Source organism: Babylonia areolata, chromosome 8, assembly GCF_041734735.1.
Source record: "Babylonia areolata isolate BAREFJ2019XMU chromosome 8, ASM4173473v1, whole genome shotgun sequence".
Classification (NCBI taxonomy): Eukaryota; Metazoa; Mollusca; class Gastropoda; order Neogastropoda; family Buccinidae; genus Babylonia; species Babylonia areolata.
The window spans coordinates 46,156,901-46,170,993 of record NC_134883.1 but is presented as its reverse complement, the minus strand read 5'-3'; the positions used below and the strand labels follow the sequence as shown (position 1 = coordinate 46,170,993).

Genomic DNA, 14,093 nt, shown 5'->3' with positions numbered 1-14,093 from the left:
CCCTCAACCCCACCCTATTATCTTCATCCTTCTGTCATTTCTATTCTGTCCATGTAAGAGGAGAGAGAGGAGACTACCTTCCTCTTCCAATTTCACACAGACACAGGTGTGATCTTCATCCCTGTCTTGTCCCTCATCGATTTGTATGACACTTTACGCAGCAAAAACTTCTGTGGCATTTTTGGTCAATGCTTTTTGTGTGCTGAAAATATGTCAGCCGATTGTCAAAGCGTCAGCCAATGAATCATTACATGTCAAAGCTGCAGTTATGTAGGCTTATACCTTATTTACATCTGGGATGTTTGTGTGTGTGTGTCAAAATGAGGTGCGAAAAACATATTGGCACACTGATATATATCAGCTGGAGTGAATCTTGCATTTTTTGTTTTCTTTTTTATTTTACTTCTATTGTCAGACTGAAGGTGGCACACTTACTGCCACAGATATTGACACTATTAATATGTGGTATTTCTGCAGTGGATATGGTGCTGTCAATGTAACCACGGTATTGGCTGTGCACAATTTTCACATGATTTTCAAATATTTGTTCCTATCATCATCATTTGTGACCTATCTTTCTGTGAACAGAGGCACCGGTTCAGGTCTCATAGCCTTTAATGACCATAAGATCAGTGAAATTTTTACTGTGTCTTGGGCTTAGCATCGGAACGTGTGGCCTAATCCTGTCTGAAAACTGGAGGAAAATGACTTTCCCAAGGACACAACACAATGCTGAAACAGGGCCTGCAACCCCAATTGCTGGTGAATACTGGGTCAGAAGTCCGACCCGGACTCTGCCACCTGCATCCCCACAATACTCCTTTTTAATCTTTCCCATATTCTTACAGACTGTGTTCTATGGTTTCGTTTGTCTAAATGTTTTATTTCTTTACAGTACACACACACGCACACATATTAATAAACAAAAAAATTATAACACAGCAGTTTCATTCAATGGTTTTATTCACAAGTTATAAAATCCAGATTTCAAAACTCACACATTCAGACAGGCCATAATTTCTGAACGAAATAAACACAATGACATTCACTGAGATATGTACACTTACATCACTCTAAAGACTTGCACCATTCTTCCATCATCATTGTTACAAACAACACACTTACACAGACAAGTCTATCAAAATACCTAGTGGTAATGCACCCAAACCAGTGTCCATGGGTCTGGTTTGTGTATAAGGACCAGGATCTTTACTCTCCCTACCACTGGACAGAGTTTTAGCACTGGTCATTTGGATGAGATGATAAACCAAAGTCCCGTCTGCAGCATGCACTTTGCACATGTAGAACAACCCAAGGTGATAAACACAAAAATCCACTTTGATAGTAAAACAAAAACACTTGCAGGCAGAAAAAAAACAAAGGTGGCACTGCACTGTGACAAAGCACACTTACTGGGAAGAGCAGTCCAAATTTCACAGAGAAATCTTGTGACAAAAAAAAGCACTGCCTTCCTTCTTCCAGTCTCATCCAACCCATCTCTCTTCACATAACTGAGGTCAATAAACAAATGGGTATGACACTGTGCATGAACTTTTCTTCACTCTCTCAGTTCTAGAGAGCAAGCAGAAAAATGATTGTGAATCAGATCAAGCACTGACATAATGTGTATATATTTGTGTGTGTGTGTGTGTGTGTGTGTGTGTGTGTGTGTGGTTTAAACCAGTTTACAGAGAGAAAGGGATGGCAGGTATAGCTACGTCCAGCAGTAAAGAGGTCAACCTAAATCAATGACAAATCTTCCACAGGTGTTGACACTTTTGTTTTTCATGCAGCTGATCACACAGGGCTATATAAGAACTGTCAAAACAAAAGAAAAACTTAAGCCGCAAGAAAGGAAAAAAAACAACAACAACAAACCCCCCAAACTTTACAACACAGTTCATGACAAATTATCTTGACCATTAAACATCTAAAGGCATTATAAGACAAGGCTTTGCTGAGGACGTAGCTCTTCTGCACCCAGATTACAAAAAATCATAAGAGATAAAAATGCTTAAAAACCAACACGCAAATAAATCCCCAAAAGGCCACACTGGCAAATCATACTGCAGAATGGGCAGCCAGAGCCCATGCCACTGTTTACATTATCACTACCTAATCGCCAGAACAAAACAGCAGTCAGTACGTCAGAGACTCAGGATAAAAATAAAATAAAATAAAAAAAAAATAAAAAAGATGTCAAAACTTGCTTTGAAGAAAAAGAAGAAAGAAAAAAAAGCATAGACTGGGAAGATTAAAATAAGAAAAAAAGGAGGTAAAGGAAGGAAAGAGACAGTGCATTTGAAAAGAGGAGATTTTTAGCAAAGAATTTCCGGATGTTGTACATACATACATTATATATATCTATATATATATCTAGAGAGAGAGAGAGATAAAGATAGAGAGAGGGAGAGAGAGAGAGACAGACAGACAGGGACAGCGAGATATGTACTGAAAGACTCCCAGCACCCTGCAGGGAGAATTAAAGGACTGCTGTCTGAAGTGAAAATCAAGTGAGAGTCAGCCTAGTTCTTCATGTGGCAAGCTGAGCTAGTCCCTGCGGAAAGCTGCACAGCAACTGACTTCTATGTTTGTCATTCACACACAAGTTCTGTTCCTTTGAATCACAATTCATCTAAGATCCTCTTGTCTTCTGAAGTAAAATTTATGCAAGCGTAGTGTGTGTGTATGTGAGAGAGAGAGAGAGCAAGCTTGAAAGAGAGAGAAAGGAGAGTGTGTGTGTGTGTGTGTGTGTGTGTGTGCATGTGCATATGTGTGTTCTTCTGTCTAATGTCTTTTCACACACTGTGATTTCAGACAGGCAAAAAATCCATGCATGCATAAAGGATCAAGAACTAACTACACTGTAAGTTGCAAAGTTTGTGTGTGTGTGTGTGTGTGTGTGTGTGTGTGTTACTATGTGTTTCTGGTGACAAGAGAAGAAATGCTTTGCAGACTGCCGCTGCACAGAAATGCTGCCATTGTTGTGTACACAGGAGTTCTGCCCCATGATCGGTGCCGCCCTCTAGCGTTCAGTCATCCACACATGGCAACCAGAAAGCCTGCACAACACAACACAACACAATTAAAAATAACACAGGGGGTTAGTCACGTCCGTATTCAACTGGGGCAACAGTGTCTGATGACACAGGTGTCATAGAATTTGTTTTTATCACTATCTATCTTATTTTTGTATTTTGTAAATAACAAATATAAATTTAATAACTTAACTCTCTCCACACCAACAAATAACAAAAAAAGACAATGATGGCTGAGGTTTACTGCTGCTGATGTAACTGAAAAGTATTTAAAGAGAATGATCTAAGACTTAGGAGGGGGATGGTGATAAACTGATACTGCATTTGTGATGATAAAAGCTATCAGATGGAGTCTCTGTGGGAGAAAGAAAGAAAGAAAATGGCGATACCGAGTGAGTTGAGTATCAAGGATAAGTCACTTTGATTCATGATAGCCATGCTTACACCATAGTAGGACATAAAAAAGAAGAAAGAAAAAAAAGACAAAAGAGGCTGAAAGTATAAAATCATCATTGTGAGGGTTGAAATCAAGAAATTTGAGAAATGATGGTTTCACAAAATAAACATGTGACGACAGAACTGGGCTAAGGATAAAATAATGTCTTGGATCAATGAAATGAAAAAATAAAACAGAGTATATTCAATCACCTCATACACTTCAATATCTAATGTGAGATTCAGGTAGCGTCATGGAATTTGTGTTAGTCTGAAATAGTTTGCATGCATTTTTTGACAAGACACTGAACGCCAGAAATTTCAGTGAAAAGCTTGGGCACAAACTATTTGTTTAACATGTTAGCACAGCTTGTGTAAATTTATCATGTTGGTACAGTCTATGACAGTGCATGGGAGGGAGTGACTTTTTTTGTTGTTGTAATACTGTAGTTTGTGGCCGGGTCCAGGGGTGGCTTGGCCAAGAGATCGTTCTAAAACAAAAACAATGTGAAACAGAGAAGAACAAAGCCCAATGACACAGAAATACTCTCAAAATTTAAGACCTTTTCGTTTGTGCACATGTACGAGCGTGTGTCGGTGTGAGTTAGTGAATGTACGTGCGTGTGAGCATGTATGAGCGTGTGAGTTGCATGGATGCATGTGTGTTTTGTGTGTGCACATGCATGTGTATATGAAGGTGTATGTGCCGGCATATTATGTGTATGTGTGAGTGTGTTCACATATGCAAGTGTGTGAGAGTATGTGTGATTGAGAGAGATGTTGAGCACAGAATGTGGAAACACTCCCATCCATTGGGGTGTGCTAACCATGTTGGTAGGGCTCAGACACTGACATAAGCTTACAGTTGTGCGCACAGCAAAATGAGAGCTGTATGATCAATAGTTTCTCCACTTCAGTGGGAATTCATTTACAGCTTAGTCTTTTGTGAAGGACTATGACTCTCAAACTAAGAGGCAAGACTGCACAGGCTCTTAGCGCTGCAGCCTTTAGGGCTAGTTCGTCCTCGGAGACCACTCCTAACTGTAGCAAAACCGTCTTGACTGAGAGAGTGGGCATGAAACTTGGGCAAGACACTCTCCACTAAAATCAAATTCAGGCCCAGACAGTTTTTACAGCAGTCGCTTCCTCATAGTTTGGACAGGACCTATCATACACACCATGTTGGTACAGGCGGTGGCCATCATCATGTACTTGGGGTTGAAGAGCAGGTTCTGGATGGGGCCGGGGTGGTCGCTGGACAGGATGGCGATCTTGGCCCCTGTCTCTGTGCTCCAGCAGTGGACCTTCCCGTCTGTTGACCCTGCACACACAGAGATGCCAGCCCCTGTCAAGTGTCTGCAGGAACAATCAGGAAATTTGGTAGGAACATTTTGAATTTGGTAGGAACATGTGGACTTCGAGCCACACTGTCAAACATACATTTTTGCTTGATCCACTGGGCACAGACGCTGTTTGACTGAGATGCAATTTGATTCAGCCACGTTCTCTCTTGTTTGGGTAAACAATATAGATGATTGGTCCACTCTGTGCTGTTTCAATGTAAACACGCAAGCGATTAGCTGAGCATGATCATGTGAGATCATGGTTAGTCGCGAATGTGCTGGCCTCGTGACTGATAGGTCTAGGGCGTCTGGGTAATGTTACGACAGGAAAGTATGTGAGAGCAAAGTGGGGCAGGGCCAGTATGGATGACAACCAAGTGTTGGGTGGCCTGGGGCGTTCTAAACACAAGAGGGTTATTTCACACGCCACACACCTGACACTAACAGAGAAACAGCAGCCAGGCTTCCCTTGACTGTCGTTCACTTACCACAAAAGACAAACTGGGAGTCTGGCGTAAAGCATGCCTCCAGAGGAATGCCCCTGTTATTTTGGAAACCCTGGAACACACAAAGACACACAGCAATGTTACAAAGAAAAAAAGAAATCGAAAACATTCACTCCTAGACCACTAACATTGAAATCAGCAACAAGATTTCATGTTCCTATACAGACTGTTTTGCATAAAAAAAGAAAAGGAAAAAAAGAAGAAAAAGAATGGTGGTGGAGAAAGAGGAAGGTATGAACAGTATATGATTATATAAAAAGATGTCCTGGACAAAAAATAAAGAAACATCAGTAAACTAATAGAACAAAGTAACAGAGCTGTATAAAAGTGACAAAGCTGCATCACTTGCAAGAGCAAATCGAAAACAGATCTGGTGACCATCATTACTGTCAGACATGCCTATCTAAGAATCTGAGTTTTAGTGCTACACCTACAGCCTCCAACAATCAGAAACAAAGTAAAGTTATCAGTAACACCACGCAGTATTTGATTACAGTCACAGAACAGTACACACTCACAAACACATACACAAAAAGCACTGAGCTTGCTGCAAAGGTAGAGATGACAACTGCGCAAATTTTGCAGCAACTAAGCAGTGTTTTGCACGCATCCTCTTTGTATTTTTAGAGCAGTTCTAATACGCATTCCTCTTAATTGCTTTACTGGTTTGCCATTTCCTTTCGCAGCTTTTCTAAATTTCCAGTTCTGACAGAATGCTGGCACACGCACGTCTAAGTAGCCATTCTAATCATCTGAAGAAATCAACTGCACACAATTTTTGCTGTTTTTCCAGACAAACCAGGATAGTACCTAGATTAAGCTCTTTGTTGAATGGTATCATACAAAGGTTTGATCAGATTCGAAGACCTTTTCCAGATCATGAAGAGCAAGACTTTTTTTTTTTCCAGCCCTCCCATTCATCAAAACTTTTCCAGAGCTACACAACTCTGTATGAACTCTGAAATGAGGTATTTTCAATCGGAACAGAACTGCACTGCACGACGCTGTGTTCTTACCACGAAGGTCTGGAGGGGCGTGCCGTGGAAGGCATCGATGAGGCGGAGGACGGAGCCGTTGGTGGAGATGAGGATCAGCTTGCCGTCAGGGCTCAGCTTCAGCCCTGTCCAGTCACACTCCTTGTCCTGGGGCAACTTGAACGTGGCGAAGGGGCCCTGCACACACAGCATGCAGTGAATCATGGCAACTTGAATGTTCTAATTCAAAATCAAATTATGGTGCTTAAAGCCTTGCCGACCACTAAGGCCATCTCAAGGCTATCGCCACGTTAGCATCTACTTCAAGTCAAGGGTGAAAAAGTTACAATAAAAACTAGTCACCGCTTCAAGCTTTAATTGGATTAAAAATGTTCAAACACACACACACACACACACACACACAACATGCAGTGAATCATGGCAACTCAAGTTGAACATGGTGAATGGGCCCTCCACACACACACACACACACACACACACACACACACACAGAGCATGGCAACTTTACAGTAAAAATAGTATTAATGGCTTTTATAAACAGCTGTTCAAGCTCTCAAAGCATTTTACAATTACATGTCAGTCAGACACAAAGCACACAAACAAAGACATACACACACATACACACGCAAACAGATGGAACTGGAAGGAAAAGATGTGCATCCACACAATACAGATAATGGACCTGAACTTGGGAAATATCCATTAATTTTTGTGAGCAAATGAAATATACTTGACCTTAAATTGATTTATACAATATGGTTTTAATTCATATATATATATGTGTAGACACTTAGCAGAATGTGTAGCAGAGGGCACTGAAGGATGGACTGGTGTAGAACCAGCCACTAATGAGACGGGACTGATCCTAGATATCAATATTATATATTATGACCTGACAATGACATTTTCAAACTGTGTTCAATACTGAAAAAGCAAAACAAAACCACACACAAAAAAACCCCAAACCCCACTGTATTCAAAGTTGCTAGAGATAATGATGATGTCGATAACAGGTCATGGACAGATGTGTTATTGTTTCTGCATTGTTCTTCTTTGATCATGGTCTGCAAACTTCCATGTTCACTCTATGTACATAAGAGGAAATTTTCTATCTGAAATTACGTTTAAATAACATACTTACTGTGACCCAACAAGTGCAGACTCCAGCAGGGGTCTGACATTCCTGTCCTGTGCAAACTACTATCCGCCTATAAAGTGGGCTTTTACGTGTATGACAATTTTTACTCCGCCAAGTGGGCAGCCACACTCCGTACAGATGAAGGGGGTTCAGGCACTAAGCAGGTCTGCACACATGTTGACCTGAGAGATTGGAAAATTCTCCACCCTTTACCCACCAGGTGCCATTACCGAGATTCGAACAAGGCACCCTCAGATTGAAAGTCCAACACATTAACCACTTGGATATTGCGCCTGTCATTTCTGCATTCTGTAGAGGGCAGCTCCTCTTGGAGAAGCAGACTTGCAAGAAAGAAAGCTGCACTGCCTAAGTCACTCAACACGTGGCAGTACCTGGGAGCACCTGACTTCAGAAGGCAAGAGGATGGGGAGAGGAATGCACTCCCCGCGCCCCCGCCCCCGCCCGCCTCCCACCCCACTACACCTCACAACTTCATTGTGTTTGGTCAGGCAAGCAGAAACTGCTAGACTACAACCTCATCACATATACTGACAGCACGATTTCTGTTTCAGCTTTGAAAACTGCATAGCTAGGGTGTCTGTTTAAGGTAGGCACACTGGTATGATCCATTTCACCTCAACAACATTTCTTTCATAATGACCAGTATTTATATCAAATACCCCTCTCTGCCTCACTACAAAAAAAGAGTGTAAAAAAAAAATGTGTGGTTATATGTACTTTCTCCTAAAACCACTGACAACCAAGCCAATTCCAAATTTACCATCAGCAGAGTTTTACAATGTACAGGTAGGGGTGGAATTCTGCAACTCACCTTGTCGAACGATCTGAGATCATACAACTTCACACATTCAGAGTTAATCCCAGCAGCGAAAATCAGCCCTTCAGGATCAAAGGCAGCCACTGGACGGCCACTCAGATGCATCAGACCCTACCAACACATGAATGAACAATGGCATTAAATGTATCACAATGTTTACGAAACAAAGAATGAAAGATAAATCATTAAATTAGCATTATAAGTTATCATAGTTCATTCAAAACAACAAACAGTGAATCTCACTCTGGAATATAGACTGATAGGTCACAGGTCTTTCCTAGATGTTTTGTCTTTACAGGGAATACATATCTATTTTATCTACCTACCTACCTATGAATATCGTATATATATATGCACACACACACATGTAATGATGTATTTCCTGAGACTGTAAGTGTAACTAGTAAAAAAAAAAAAAAAAAAAAATAAAAAAAAAAAAAAAGAAGGTAACTGGTTCAGTCAGTAATTGTGAGAGAATGTTCACTGTGAGCACCTCTCTCTCTCTCTCTCTCTTTTCTCCCTTGCTTCAATACAAGCTTGCAGATTATATATTTTTTTTTTTAACCAAAAAGCAAAGAAGTATAAAAGAGAATGAATAAAGCATCCATCTAATCAAAGTGCTCTTTGAGACATTTTGAACACCTGAAAAACAACAACAGCATTTCCAAATGCCAGACTGCAGCAAATCCAATCTATTTATTGTATTGTGTTGTATTGTATTTATCTTTTTATCACTAAAGATTTCTCTGTGTGAAATTCGGGCTGCTCTCCTCAGGGAGAGCGCGTCACTACACTACAGTGCCACCCTTTTTTTTTCCTGCATGCAATTTTATTTGTTTTTCCTATTGAAGTGGATTTTTCTACAGAATGTTGCCAGGAACAACCCTTTTGTTGCCGTGGGTTCTTTTACGTGCGCTAAGTGCATGCTGCGCACAGGACCTCGGTTTATCATCACATCCGAATGACTAGTGTCGAGACCACCACTCAAGGTCTAGTGGAGGGGGAGAAAATATCAGCAGCTGAGCCGTGATATCAAACCAGTGCACTCAGATTCTCTTGCTTCCTAGGCAGACACGTTACCTCTAGGCCATCACTCCACATTATAGTACGATAACAACAAAAATACCAGTGACTTAGAGTACAATGAACTGAAATGGTATATTGGTAAGGCAGCAGCAGCTTTAAACAAACTGAGCAAATTGTATGGATCAGCAAAAAAAATTTCTGTGAGACGAGGATTTAACAGTTCAAAAGTTCTATCCACGCTCTTCTACAGCTTCAAATCGTGGCAACTAAACAGGAGAAAAAAAAACAAAAGGGACACCTTTCAGTTTGACAACAAATGCCTTCACAATATCCCTGACATTATATGACACACGTTTATCTTTAACTCATTCACCGCCAGGTTTGTGTGTGAAAAACACTCACAAGCACCAAATATTTTAGAAACGATGCTCTCAGTCACAGGCAAAATAAACACAATGGACTTGTTCACTGCAAACTCGGCCCGGGGGCAATGGTTAGTCACTGTTCTGTTGGTGGTAAACTGGCTGCAGCTTAATGGGTATGTAACAAAGCAAGCAATGTACAAACTACAGGTCAATCCCAAAATTCTTCGAGTTTTTATCGCTGCTTCATTGAATCAGGTTTAACTTTCTCGTTTATCTGCTGGTATGGAACTTTAAACGTGAAGAACACGAACATATTGAGTAAAATTATAAACGTGTCTAGCAAAACAGTTGGTGTCAAACAAGAACCTTTGAATGAGCTGTACAAACGACGGATGAAACAACAATCAACACAGATCATAAGCGATGACAGCCAAATGAACTCGTACCTTCAGGGAAATGCTACCAATTTCCCAGACTGAAAACTCTTAGAACCCACAACAGTTTTATACCCCAGTCAATTCACTTCTTAAATAATTGATCAATCTTAATGCACAACTGTTGTTATAGTAAGAGCATGCGCATGTGTGTGTGTGTGTGTGTGTGCACATGTGTACATATGTGTGTACTTTATATTTTGTACTGGATTTCAACTACTGCTAAATAGCTTAGTTTTAATCATGTATAGGAAATTTTCTGCCTAAAATTATGTTTAAGTAACATACTTACCGTGACCCACTAGTGCAGACTCCGGCAGGGGTCTGATTCCTGTCCTGTGCAAACTACTATCCACCTATGTGGAGAAAACGAAAGCAGCTACGGCCGATAACCTCCCGAAGCAGGTTACCTCCCCTGTGCATCCCTGACTAGCGCCCTTTTTTTCATATACGTTTTAGTTTTGTATGATTTTGATTTATGCTTGTGTGTGGCTGTGATTATTCTATGTGATACTTACATTAATTTAGCAGTTAAACATTTTTTTCTTTTATGTATACATTTATGCTGATATTGGATGACTGTGATCAGTGGGTGTTTATGATTGTGAGGTCCCATATCAACTTGGCATTTTACGTCTTTGGTGTTTTCATACCATGCATTGTTTGTGTAGCGTACACCATGCATGAATATCTCTTGAGATAATCAAGTATTCTGTATCTATAGTAGGACAGATTTATAAGTGTTACCTGGCAATTCTGTGACCGGAGATCCCACAAACGAATTGTTTTATCCATAGATCCCGAGATAAAGGTGTCATCGATGGGGGACATACACAGTGTGACCACTCTGAAAACAGTACATGAACATGATCATGGTGTTCTGTATGGTGTGTGAAATATATGAAAAGCAAATTTTATAACATCTTCAAAACTGAAATGAAATAAACTTGCTAATACACCTCAAGAAATAGTTCCACCACCTCACTCCCTCTCAATCTTACCCATTCTTTCTTGATAAACTGATTTCTAACCACAGAATCTACTTCATAATTATCTAAAAACGACACACACAAAAAAAGAAAAAATCCAAATAAAACACCACTTGCACTGAAGTCATTCAGATGAGATGATAAAACGAGGTTCCATGTGCAACATGCACTTTGCACACATTAGTTTAAAGAACCCATGGCAACAAAAGTACTGTCCATGGCAAAATTCTACGAAAAATACACTTTAATATATATTTGTGTATGTGTTCATGTAATTGAAAACTTGACTGACTGACAAAAAAACCGATGATGAAGGCCTAAAGGCAGCTGTCTCTACCTGGGTAGGCAGCTTTTGCGCAAATGACTCTGTATGCAAGGCACTTAGAAAATTTGGTTTCTGATTGAAGAGAGGTGCAATATAACTAAAAGTATCAATAACAAAAATGATATATAAATCTAAGTTCACCACATAATACTTACTTCTTTGTATGACCAGGAAAGTATCGGATGTATTTGTTGTCATGCAGGGAGAGATACCTTATAGTGTCTGCACAAATATACAACAAAATGAATGCACTGTTGTAATATCAAGATCTATTAATTTCCATGGTAACATTCATTGATTCAAATCAAATCATCTGGTTTAGAAATTAAAGTTTGATAATAATACCATAGCAAAATTCTTGCAAAACATAATTTTTCCAATAACAATTCATCTTAAGATTAAGAATACTGACTTCATCTAATTTAGTAGCAAATACATTTTATTTCATGACATTATTGATCATTGATATATAAATATGAAAGTAAAATCACTTCCGAAGATTGGTATCATAACTTTTACAACATGTGGATACTGCTGAAGGGAGGGACATGGACTGACAGAGAGGGAAAGGGAGAGAACAGGAGAGGAAAAAAGAGTGAGACGGAGTCAAGAGAGAGTGGGCATTTAACACAGCTTCACTCATTCAAACAAAGAAACAAACAAACAAAAAAACAACAACAACAAAAAAAAAAAAAAAAAAAAAGAAAGAAAGAAAGGCATACCATCCACTTTTGTTGAACAGTGCAGTGCTGTGTTGACAGCGTGAGTGTAACGGATTAAGTCCACTCCATACTTTTTGCTGTTCAGTGTACGTTTTGGCCTGGAAGAATAAACAGTCAATTATGTACAACCCTGAACCCATACTTTACCTAGTAGTAATACACACTTATAATCACAACACATCCAGTCAGTCATTATGTTCCACACCACTAGAAATGATATTGACAAACTGGCAGCCAAACAGACATATAATGATATATACTGTTTCTGCTGTGTTGCATAAGCTTATGTAATTCTATGGCAGTGGTGATGGTTTATACACCTCTTATTCTAGTTGGGGTACTTTCCCTTTTTTATACTCATTTCATTGACAAAATAGTGATGAAGTGAGGGTGGGGCTGAAAAGTAATTCAGTTAGTTAATAAATATCTCAGCAGGATAACACCATGCCAGGAAATGTACAAACTAAAATCAATTACACTGTGGCTTGTTCTCAACTTACGTTCCGTTCAAACAATCATAGATGACGATGGAATCATCGTCACTACTAGATATCAAAGTTTCTCCATTCGCTGAAAAATTCATACTACTAATCCTGTCATTATTTTCTCTAAAGATCTTTGCGACCCTAAACCCTCTAACTGTTTCATCAATGAGCTTCATTTTCTGAATTTATTGGAGTTAGTCTGTTCGCTCAGTGATCGGCTCGTTCACTGATGCGTTTCTTCCCGCATTTCCTGTACAATACCGCACTTAAAGTAGCTGCGGGCTGAATAGTGATATTTTTTCCCAAATAAAGAATCATACAATAGTAAAGCGTTACCGACACTTTGATTAAACTAAAACATCATCTTCATGTTGTAGACTCTTGCACTTATAATTATTGTAGCCTACTAAGTGAGAAAAGTCGAGCTGACCTAAATAATTTCACCCAATCACACCAAGCGGTCTTGGGGCACGGACTGTGGAGAGAAGTATCAGTATCAGTATCAGTAACTCAAGGAGGCGTCACTGCGTTCGGACAAATCCATATACGCTACACCACATCTGCCAAGCAGATGCCTGACCAGCAGCGTAACCCAACGCGCTTAGTCAGGCCTTGAGAAAAAACAAAACAAATCAACCCCCCCCCTCCCCCACATCCCCCCCCCCCCAAAAAAAAAACCCAACAACAACAAAAACAACAAAAAACCCCAAACAAACAAACAAAAACAAACAAAAACCCCACAAAAAACAAACAAAACAAAAACACAATAATAATAATAATAAATAAAAATAAATAAATAAATAAAATAAAATAAAAAAATAAAATAAAATAAAATAACCAAACCAAACCAAACAAAACAAACAAACAAACAAAAAAAAAAAAAAAAAAGAAAAAGAAAAAAAGAAAAAAGAAAAGAAAGATAAATAAGAAAATAAAATAAAAATGAATAAGTAAATTAATAAATAAATAATAGATAAATACATTAAAAAAAACTACTACTACTAAAAATAATATTTATAAGGCGCAAAAGTCAACTGTAAGCGTACAAAATGAATAAATAAATCAATAAATAAATACATAAATAAAACAAAAACAAAATAAAATAAAATAAATAAAAAAGACAACAATGATGATAAATAAGCAAATAAATGTAAAACATGCAGACACACATTCACACATACACACATATATGCATAACAGATATGCAACAAACATGCAGTTTCACATCGGATATGAAAGCACAATCAAATACAGATAAACGTAGGCTACATGAGCCCCAACACACACACACACACACACACACACACACACACATTACCCTGCACGGCACCCCCCACCCTAGTGATGGCCTAGAGGTAACGCGTCCGCCTAGGAAGCGAGAGAATCTGTGCGCGCTGGTTCGAATCACGGCACAGCCCCCGAAATTTTCACCCCCTCCACTAGACCTTGAGTGG

The 14,093-nt window shown here is 39.3% G+C and overlaps 1 protein-coding gene across 1 annotated transcript; it reads right to left on the bottom strand.

Moving 5' to 3' along the window:
• Nucleotides 1-945: 945 nt before the first annotated feature.
• LOC143285206 (WD repeat-containing protein 82-like) lies at nt 946-12,877 on the bottom strand. The gene is made up of 9 exons (XM_076592452.1): nt 12,655-12,877; nt 12,155-12,252; nt 11,588-11,654; nt 10,866-10,965; nt 8,288-8,404; nt 6,339-6,494; nt 5,305-5,374; nt 4,652-4,794; nt 946-3,062 (listed from the first exon to the last, which is right to left on the bottom strand). The coding sequence occupies exons 1-9, from the start codon at nt 12,813-12,815 to the stop codon at nt 3,033-3,035; spliced, it is 942 nt and encodes a 313-aa protein (XP_076448567.1). The 5' UTR covers nt 12,816-12,877; the 3' UTR covers nt 946-3,032.
• Nucleotides 12,878-14,093: the final 1,216 nt, after the last annotated feature.